The sequence below is a fragment of the Callorhinus ursinus genome, unplaced genomic scaffold (genome assembly GCF_003265705.2).
Source record: "Callorhinus ursinus isolate GAN/ISIS: 27379988/994484 unplaced genomic scaffold, GSC_fseal_2.0 scaffold28, whole genome shotgun sequence".
NCBI lineage: Eukaryota > Metazoa > Chordata > Mammalia > Carnivora > Otariidae > Callorhinus > Callorhinus ursinus.
The window spans coordinates 20189451-20200238 of NW_027397090.1; the positions used below are offsets into that span (position 1 = coordinate 20189451).

General features: G+C 49.5%; 1 protein-coding gene across 25 annotated transcripts in view; it reads right to left on the reverse strand.

Annotated features, from left to right (window-relative positions):
* Positions 1–821: 821 nt before the first annotated feature.
* PTPDC1 (protein tyrosine phosphatase domain containing 1) overlaps positions 822–10788 on the reverse strand; it is a 58923-nt gene continuing 48956 nt past the window's right edge. For 23 of the 25 annotated variants that reach the window (XM_073878243.1, XM_073878242.1, XM_073878241.1 and 20 more), the window contains 4 exons: positions 9259–10499; positions 6025–6210; positions 4550–4660; positions 822–2449 (listed from right to left, as the gene is read on the reverse strand). In XM_073878243.1, coding sequence (XP_073734344.1) covers positions 2330–2449; positions 4550–4660; positions 6025–6210; positions 9259–10499 — 1658 coding nt within the window. In that variant the 3' untranslated portion in view covers positions 822–2329. The remainder of the gene's footprint in view (positions 2450–4549; positions 4661–6024; positions 6211–9258; positions 10500–10788) is intronic. The other 2 variants (XM_073878219.1, XM_073878220.1) reach the window with 2 other exon arrangements.

The following is a 10788-nucleotide window of genomic DNA, read 5'->3' on the forward strand; positions in this document are numbered from 1 at the left end:
ACATGGCAGCTCAGCCGGCTCCAGAGGACAGAGATGATGGGTACTTCACTAAGTGACAAACAACGCAATCCTCTATGGTGCCACCATGGAGCCCAGGGCTGACAAGGCCCATGGTCCCTGCCAGGCATTCTGTCAGTGGGGAGGGAGGAGGGCATAGTCGGAGTCAGTCCAACTAGGACTCCTTCAACAGGCAAGTATGAATAATATTTCTCCCCGGGTCTGGTAAGAACCCAGACAACGCACATGCATGGCCACGGCCGTCAGTTCTGAGTGTGTGCTCTTGGCCCTTCACACTTCCACTGAGCTGAATCCCAAAACCCTGTACGTTCTTCTGGTCAGTGGAACTATCCTCTGGCCTGCAGAGAACTCCTCATCCACTCAAGTGCAGGAAGGCAGGAACCCCGCCAGCCTTAAGACTCCCCTCACCCGCTCCTCCTAGACTTCTCCTCTCCCCTCCTGCCCCGCCTGCTCACACTGGACCAGCAGAGTTGGGACCGACCACAGCCTGACTGATGTCCAGCCCATGACCCAGTTTGCCTGTCAGGATCGTCCCATCACCAACCACACCTGTATCACCAGGAGCTCCAAGCTAAAGTGTACGAGGGTTATGGGTTGTTCTTTTCATTTTTATTCAAATACATACAAAGCCTGCAGACAGCCTGATTTATTTCTCCCACCAGCTCTCTTCCTCAGTCTGGTGCACTGCCATGGTCACGTTGGGGCTGTGCGGGACCATCTCACACACAGGCCAATAGCCACTTGTCCAATGAGCCCTGCTGGCACCTGCCCATGTGAGACCGACAGAAATGACGGTAAACATCTTTTTGGGTAAAAAACATATTTTTATAATGTACCTTTGGATAAAATGTAATCTTTCCCTTCTTTTCCAGGTCAGGCACTTAAAAATGAGAAATTTCAGGAATGTGTAGCCAGTTCATTAAAATTCGCTGGATCTAGTTTCCTAAGAAAACTTAAACAGTGTGGGAGGTAACGACATTCAGCATTTGCAGCCAGAGTTTGTAAGACCGACAAGGATTACCATGTTTCTGATGTGCCAGCGCCTGATTCAGAGATGCAGGAGTCGGGGAGACTCATCCATGGTTAGCCTCACTTTCCCCGAAATTCCGTCTCTAAAATTAGGTCATAGCCTTACTGTGAAATTGGGTTAGATGAATATCACATTTACTGGGAAAAATGATTACCCTCTGTATGGCCTGGCCTCTGGTGCTGCACATGTTCATCACGGCTTCAACTGCTGAATGACAGTTTGGTCTACAGAGAACTAGTTAGGCAGTAACTAGTTCATTTATTTCTTATCTCGAGCCCAGAGGATGATTGCAGCCTACGTGCATCACATTCAATTTAAGAATCTTAGTTCTCAGAGTGACAAGTAGCCGAAGACAGGGCCCTGAGATGACAGGGTCCACAGAAGGGGAGATGTGGGAGGTGTGGGCCAGTGGTCACGCTGCTGCATGGAGCCTGCCCCCCGCCTTCTGCTCCTCCTTGTGGAGTCCTGCTTCTGAGCAGCTGCCCACATTGCCCACCACGGCCCCTGCTTCCTCTGTGAAGACGCTGTTTGGTGGGCATCAGGCTGGACGTGCCGAGAAGCGTTCCTGCCTCCTGTGACAGCAGAGGTCGGCACGGGGTCTGGAAGCCTGACCAAGAGCAAGTCTACTTCCAGTGGTAAAAAATCCCAACCACCTCACAGTCAACCTTCAACACAAAACTAAATCTCTCTGAGAAATAATATACTTTGAAATCCTTTGATGCATTTATAAAAAGAAAAAAACCAAAAAATTTGCAAATTAAAAAAAAAGATCCTTAAAAAAAAAATCAATAGTCTTCTTACTAACGAATACAAAACTGCTTAAGACACTCTGTGACTTCCTTAGGTCATGGATCAGGGGGATGGATCCACAGTGAAGTTTTACTACTAAAATTACCTATTTGGTAAAAACTCCAGGAGGGTTCCACTGACAAAATATTTGTTTGGGAAAGAAGAGTCACAACTTTTTCCAAAATGTCAAAAAGAACAAAGATGTAAACACCACATACTTAACATATTAATACAACAGTATTAATTCAGTTAAATAAATACAAGAAAGTGGCACCAACGTTATGGCAATTTTTCAACACAAAAATGTAGCTCGAGGATATTTTAAAATAAATAATTGCTCCCAACAGAAATGAGTGTTCTTAGCACAAACCAAGAGCGTCTGAGATAAAGTGCTATGAGACAAAGTGGCTCCACACTCCAACCTGTTCATCTGTGCGCAGAAACGCCATCTGGGTCTCTAGGTCTGAGGGGTCCGCCACAAGGAAAGCATCACTAAACGCCAGGCTGAAGGTCATCTTTTGTCATTTTCCTGTTTTCTTCCAGTGTGTGTTTAAATATTTTCTTCAGGGTGTCGTAAACTAGTGGTCCATTTTCAGAGTCAAAATTAACCTGCTGACAAAGAATAGACAGACTCAGGGCATAGTAGCAGAATTTTAATCAGCTGATTTTGGGAGAAAAGAAAGGAGGGTGGAAAAAAAACTCTGACTTACAAACACAATTATATACAATAAACAGCACACATAACACCGTTCACACATTCACTTTAATCAAAAGACTATATTAGAACTGCCAATCATGTCAACACCAAAGTTACGAGTGCAAACTCAAAAACTGAAACCCCTGCCCGGACACGCTCACTCGCAGGTTGTCGTGAAGCCAGGCAGCTGTGAGGGCAGAGTTCTGAACCTGGAGACTTAGCACCGGGGGCACAAGGGACGGGGTCTGTCAAAAGGGGTCTCCAGCTGTAAGGCTGCCCTGCGGCAACCCGCCCGGGAGCCCAGCGTGCCACCAGCCCGCTACGCGGCCCCGGCCCACGCCTGCCCTGCCCTGTGTCACAGGCACACCACTATACCTACCGCCTTGGCACTTTCGGGAGCAGTGGGAGTGAGAGGGCCACGTGTTTGTCTGCCACAGAGAAAACCCCCGTGGAAGCTAGTTCCCTTGCCCCATGGTGGGGACGTACCGTGTCCGTGTATTTCGGCTGCAGGGTCGAGCGACAGGAGGACAGAGAACCTGAGCAATTCCTTCACCTGCACCCACTCCCACTCCCACAGAAATGTGTGACTCCCGGCGGTGCTGCGGAGGGCCTGGGCCTGGCTAACACGTTTGTAGACACAGGATGGCCGGGCCAGAGACAGACAACTCCACCCTCCAGGTAGCATGTCACAATCACACAGTCACCCTCGCCCTCCAACAAGAGGTGGGGCGACGCGGAGCAGCCCGGGTGGGCTGCACATCCTGGCTGATCTCTCTGGGCGCAGGTGACCCCAGTGTTTGCTGAGGGGCTGCAGCAAGCCTGGAAAGCTCTGGCCGAAGGGAAACAGAACGTTCGTCACCCTGGAAGCAGCTGCCGCACAGCTTCCTTGAAGAGCTGGCCCAGAACGAGAGCGGTCGGGGCCTCTGCTCATGACACTGTGCACCAGGGGACACAGCCACAGATGTCTCCCAACCTTTTCAAAGCCGGGTTTGCAACAACTGCTATGTTTAACTTTTCATCAGGATCCCCCTAAAAGGCCAACAGAAATTATAAAGAATTCCTACCCCATTCAGAGAAACCAACACTAAGGATTTTTTCAATTAAATTCAGAAATGTCATTACACTGTTTATTCTAGCTACAAAAACTTCTGATTAACATTAATAACGGCTTGAATTGTTCACTTTGCTAAGCACCCAACTGCAACCCTCCCCAAGGGTGGGTGGCCTCGCGGTCTATGAAGACATAAATGTAAGGTACAAAAGACAACGCGCTGTGGGTCTGAACCGCTGGCTCTGGAAACTGTTGAGAAGAGACGCAGAGGCCGCAGAGCTCCCGAGAGTAACCCCGACGCCTGCAAGGGCGCACTGTGGAGAGCACAGGGGGAAGCCGCGGTGAACCGCACGAACAGTAACGGGCAGAATCGCTAACGTTTACCGCAGACACCGTCGTTGAGAAGCTGGGCTCTGTGCTTCAGGACAGTGTCACATCCCCTATGATAGGAACCAAACTGAAGGGCTGAGGGGAGCCTTTTCTCCCGGCATGGCCCTGGTTCTTGCTTCAGCCAGGATGGACTGCTGTAAGCCAAAAGGATGTGCATAGAAAGGAAACCTTTTTATTACTTTCTGCTTTGATTTGCCAACTAGGGCAGGGTCCCGGGTCATCGCTGCTGGGTTCTCAGTGGTCAGTTATGCATTTAGGCCCAAAGTAGAATAGGCTCAACCAGAAAAGATTCTCTCCTACTTGGCACACGATTTAAAGGAATTTTCTCAACAACCAATTGTTTCTGTATGAAAGCTCTTTGTTCCAATGTTCTCCTTCAAAAAACCCACAGTTCAGCTTTTTCTAATATCACTGTTGAGAAACTAATATTTTTTGGCCAAAGTCTACAACTGTGTTTGAGAAATGTCAAACATGTTTCCATTAAGGAAAAACATACTGAAAGTTTTATTTTAGAGCAGGTGGGGGGCCTCTGGATTCTGATTTGCAATTATGCCGACAGCAGCACGTGACCCACCTTGGTGAAGGCTTTAATGGCACGGATGAGGATGGCTTCCTCCACGTCCGCAGGGACCGCCTGCAGACTCACTATGCAGTGCAACACGCAGAGAATGGTCTGGTGCTGGCCCTGTTTTTGCAGAAATCAAAATCAAACAAGTGGTTTGAAAAATGCCTCCAGACATAAACTCAAAGCAAGTGCAGAGCCAGGAGCTGGTGTGTGACCAAGTACTCATAACCTCAAACACCAAACTCTCTACCAAGGGCTCTACCAATGTGTCCTGATAGGTGTTTATGTAATTTGAAAAGCTTTCAGGAGATAAAATCAAAGCTGCTTAGTTATAAGTATAACTGAATATGAATATCAGTGTAACTTCAAATCAAATGTCTTCCTTGCAGTGAACCAATGAGAGGATCCACTCGTTTCCAGACACAACTGTTTCAGTTCAGCTAGCGGATGCTGACATGCCACGGTGGTACGTGGACTAGTGGGCAGCGAGGGTCAGTACGAGCATGCCCTGCCTGTGGCGGGAGCTGCGGAGGGAGGGGGGGAAGGGGAGAGACAGCCGTGGTCCCCCAGCAGTGCGCCCACTGGAACTTCAGGGGGAAAGTCCCCAAGGAACGTGTCCGACTTGACTCCCAGGGGCTGTTCCCTTTAGAGAAGCAAAGGAGACACCACCTCTGGAGCCGACATGCATCCAGGACACTCGTCCCTGAGAGCCACTGACTGCGCTTCTGGAAATCTACTCTGAGGGCCTAATCGGAAATGCAGAAAACCCTGCAAGCACAAGTGATCGTTACAGGGATGGCTGCCGAAGTAAAACCCTGAAATAATGTAAACACCCCACATGAGGGGGTTGGAGTGAAGGATGACGAAGGCGCGGCGGGCGCCATGTGACAGACGGACGCAAGCTGTGTGCGGAGCCACTGGAGCTCAGGTGCTGCTGTGACACACGCTGACTGCCTTTCCTGAGAGGTGGGGCCTCACCCTCTCCAGGCCATGGAGCTGAATGAAGGGGAAAACGGAAATTATGACCTGGCAAGGGCCTGGCCACTGCCCCAGGGGCGACCTCCTCTCTCAGCCCCTCACACAGGGGCAGAGAAGGCAGACTAGGAAACGGACTCTGGATCCGGGGCGTCCTCACCTTTACAGGCATGTGCGCATGTGTGCGAGCGTGTGCATTCATGTCTGTGTGTGTCTAAAAAGTGAAGTATACGGTTGTCCGTGACCACGTTAACAAATGCACTAAGTCTGACACAAAGGACGTGCAAATGTTCAGAGGGGCGCTGCTGGGTTACGGGGGTTCTCCTTGTCTGGTTTTGTACCTTCTACATGTGATGCTGGGTGTGCATTTCTTCTTACCTCGGAAAAACCTAAATCAGACCCAGGTATGGGATTCTGCACAAGTCCCCTTCTTCATAATGGATTTTTGTGCACGAAGCCGGAGCTAAGGGCCGTGGTTAACTTCATCAACCGCCCAACAGCCTCTTTACCTTCTCTAATAAAAACAGCGCTTCTGTGGCATCTGCGTGGCTGGCAGCCAGCGTGTCCACGTCCTCTCTGGTGATCACAGGCTCCTTCAGCTGCTCCACCCAAGACCACATTAGACTGCACAGGACGAAAGGGTCCTTTTCGCCACATATTCTTTCCCAAGCTCCGTCTCGGGAATTTAGTTCTTTCTAAAAAGAAGGGAAGAAAGGGGAGAATGGAGAAGGAGGAGAGGGGAGGGGAGGAAAAGGGGCGTGGGAGAGGGGGGAGGAGGGGGAGGGAAAAGAAGAGGGGCAGGGAGGGAGAAAGGGGAGGGCGAGGGGTGGGGGGGGAGGGGCGGGCAGGTGGCACTGTTTGAGGTCTCACGGCTTTCAGACTGTTCATGAGTGGCAGTCTTGGGCTTGGGTGGATGTGGACCCCTCCCAGTGCCCCCACCCCCAGGTGGCACACTGGGCTGAGGTGCTCAATCTCTCCAAGCCTCAGTCCCCCTCTGTGAAGCTGACCCCGGGCCCCATGTGTGCACTAAAGCTCCCTCGGAGAGGGGCTCAGCCGGCCCAAAGGCTAAGCTCTCCACTGGGCTCTGAAACCACAGACACGGTTCAGGAAGAGGGAGCCTTCCTTTGTAGGTTCCTTGGGACAAAAGAGAAATACTTACTGGGATGAAGGAGAATGTTAGACAAAAAAGCATACATAAGACAACATTTGCAAATTACCCTGGGACGAGGAAAAGCTGACTAAATCTTCAAAGTAGGCCCCAGAGAAGTGCTGAACAGTCTGCAACTGGGCAGACACATCTGTCTCACGTTCCTTTTCAGAGTCCCATGCAGGCCTGGCCACAGAGCCAGCCCCACATCCTGAGACTGCACAGGGGAGGGGACGAGCAAGTCTTGCCCAGGCCCCGAACGCTGGAGATAAGTTAAGGAGCAGGCCTTAACAGTTTACCTCACAGAGAGCAGGGGAAAAACAGGAAGAATTTTAACTTCTGATGGGGCTCAGTTTTAGGCATTAGTAAATAAAGTCTCTGTGTGCTACAGGAATAAGCATAATAATTGCACATTCATTCATTCACGCATCTGGTATGTTCAAAGCTTAGAACAGGACAGCCCGTAGCACATGGCTTATCTGATTCCTACAGCCCCTTGAAGTGAGGCCCCGATGGCAGATGTGCCCAGGGAAGAGGGTACCTGCCCAGGATCCCAAAGCAGAACGGGGCAGACGGCATTCCCTGGGTTCTGCTTGACCCCAGACGTGATGCTCCTGCCCCGCTGCCAGGGTCCTCTGGCTCTGGGTTCCTCTGGTTCCTCTTTATTATCTTATAAAGAAGCCACTATGTTTAGTTGTATGGAGGCCCCATTCCCCACGGGTCACAGACACAGCAGATCTGCTCTGCAGTAACCAGAAGCTGGGCAGAATGGCACAAGTCAAAGGCCCTCCCAGTAAAATGCTGTTATACTGTCATGTTTTCTGAAATCCTCGAGGGGGCTTAGCAAAGTATTAAACTCATGAGCTGTATCTTGGCCCTGCCACATTCGGGCCACATGACCTTGAGCATGTGCTTTGACCCCCGTGACCCTCGGCTTCCCTACCTGTGATACTTAATTCATAAGGACTGTGAAGATTAATGAAGAATCTTAGGGTATCCTCTGCCCTACGGGGTCCCTGTGAGAGCAGGTGATGCGGCAGAAGAAAGAGGGCCTAGCACAGGCACAGGCAGCACTGTGCCGTCCAAATCACAGTTCACTGGACTCTTTCCAGAACTCAAGTTATTTTATTGCTGAAAGGCCCATAATAAAATCCAGAAAGTGAAACAAAGGGCAAGCCTATCCAAACAAAAGGGTCGTGTTCACCTCTGGAAAATGCTTTTCTATGTGAAGTGCTCTGACAGTCTGGCCCATGCTGGGCTGACCTATGAGGGGTCCAACCACTAGCTCCCATGGCTGTGGTGTTACAAGGGAAGGGCCCGCAGACTGAGCCAGAATGAGCCAAAAGTTTGTTCAGTTTGGAGTAAGAAAAATACTTCGTGTTGTAGGAAATCAATATACGTAACTATTTGATCAGCAAACACCTGCAGTTCTGACAATGTGCACATGCTCTGCAGTCCCACAGCTATAAGTGGGTGCAAGGCTCTGTGCCTAGTTTTCCCACCTCTGCATCTGGAAGGTTCTGAACCTCCTAGAAAGTGTACATGCCTTGCTTAATTAATGTAGAATACAGAGGAGCAGATACACAAATAATTCGTGGGAGATTATAGGCTAACAAGTCTTGATTTCACTGAGCCAGGCCTCCCCAGGTCATCCCCACATTTGGGCAGTTTACTAGTTTCTGATAACCAGGTGGTAAGGCCTGCCTTTTGTCTACACCAGCTGCTCATTCAGGGCAAAGAGCACAACTGATTTAAGACTGTGTTTCTAATGAAAATATACCACAAAAAGGGGTTAAAATTTAAAAATTGCACATTCTAATTTAAGTAAAAGCCAAGAAATGGACCCCAAAGACACAACCTCCGGTAAAACCAATGGCACAGGGGCGCCTGGGTGGCTCAGTCAGTTAAGTGTCTGACTCAATTTCAGCTCAGGTCATGATCTCAGGATCGTGAGATGGAGCCCCACGTGAGGCTTGGTGCTGAGCTTGGGAGCCTCTCTCTCCCGGTGCCCCTACCCCCACACCCCTCTTGCTCTCTCTAAACAGATAAAATCTTTTTTAAAAACCTAATGACACAAAGGTACTCTGTGGCTTGCTCCCATTTGCTTTGTGGAATCTGACTGTTGCCTCATTGGGGTGCACTGGGAAGTCTGCGGGAAGGGATGCTGTGCAGACAGCATCCATCACGTGTCCTCCTGACCTCACTCAACACTTGTGTTGATGACTTTGGAAAAGAATTTTCTCTGATTTCGCTTATGTCTCTTGGTCAGTGATTCTCCCCACCAGACTCAGGTTAGCGATGCACAAGTCAGTTCCTAAAGCTGTCTGCTGAGGTCTGTCCATCCCACAAACCCAGCAGGAAAGCAGGAAGCCGCCACATGCATCAGCATCAATGCCCTGCTCCAAGGGCCCTGCTAAGTGCTAAGCACTGAGTGCTTTCTTTCACACAGAGATTGAGAAACCTGAAGTTCAAAAGTTAAGTATTACATAAACAGGCCTTCAAATTCCCATAATACTTAAATTTGGTAAAATGTATTATGTTTTTGTTCTGACATAAGTATTTCCCCCACACACATAATCAAATGAAATACAAGTACCTGCCACATTTCTACCTTCCTTTTCACCTCCTCCTTTTCTGCAAACTCGTTTAAACTTGCCAGGGCTTTGGCTGCCAGTATTCTCCTGGCTTCGACACTCAATTCAGACTGCAAAGCAGTGTGTGGAGCAACTGCAGACAGATCTTTGCTGTCCTGGGCTTGGATGCGTCCACCAGAGAAGGGTGCTTTGGAGCTGAAACCACAGTCCACGGGGCTGCGGGGGGTGTCGGAGCAGCAACCAGCAGGAGTTCCATCCTGATAGCGGGGTGCTTGCTGGGGAGAACAGTTTGGTTCCGTAGGGATATCTGCAAGGTTCGGTATAACTGGTTCCCTAGGGTTGTATGAACTTGAAACACCCGAAGAGAAGGTTCTACTCCGCTGTACTTCCTTTGCAATCGTCTCCCTATGGAAAACCGGTGACCCCTCATCTTTGAGTCCTTCCAGGCCTCCAAATTTAGCCTGATTCCAGAAAGAGAATGTATTTCGGACCAGCTTTTCCTTACTTGGATCAAGCTGTGGAGACTGGGGGGTGTAACAGTGGCTGATGGGCTTCTGCTGCCCGGGATGATGGCCAAGCAATGCCTGCGCAGGCCCTGTCCATGGAGATCCCCCCTGCTCCAGAAGCGACTCAGCCCTCTTTAAATCTGAGTCGCTGCAACTGAATCGCCTTTTCAGATGAGTCAGGGGCTGAAGGCACTCGACATTCCGTCTCTTCCAAAGAGGGTCAATCTCTTGCTCGCTGGAAAGAATCACATCCTGATTCTCAAAATCTGTGGGCACTGCAGTGGGCAGGGAGGAATCTGATGCATCGCTGCCCTGCCTCAGCAACTCTTTATCCAGCTGCAGGGTGATCATCTCAGAAACCGTCTTCTCAATTTCGGCAGATAGACTGGGCACTTCTGCCACCTCTTCTGTCACCACTGGCCTGTTCTCGGCTAAGTCGAGGAGCAATTTGCAAACAAGGTGGATAATTTTGGGTACGTGTTTCAGAAGTCGGGCCTCATAACCATGAAGCAGATGCCGCTGGCGAATAAGATACTGTGCTAAAGTAACAGCGTGTGCTTTGGGGTCACAGCAAGAGAATATATTGCGAAGAGGAATCAGAAACTGAGTAAACTCCCTTACACAGAGTAGCTGTCCTCGAGTTTGTATGGAATTGGGTCGCTTTGCCCGAACAAATATAATTGCTTGGTCAGCAGTCATTCTTGTTGCAAAAACTAAGTAACATGCTATTAAAACGCCTAGAGGTGAAGAAGAGAAGATTGGTATGAAAAAAGTTTATAACTTATTTATTTATCGCTCTTTAAGATTTAAATTTTGAATATGTGTCAGGAAACCATATAAAGGATCATTTTAAGGACAATTATAACTTACTGACTTCTTGTACAAGTGTTTATTCCTTGTCTATATGTCACTTCTCCCCCTGACTGAGAATCCACAGTCCTCTCTGTACTCTGAAAGGGAGTAAGTATGGGTGAGGGGCTGAGGGAGTGAGTGGGGCTGAGGGGATGAGGGAGTGAGTGGGGCTGA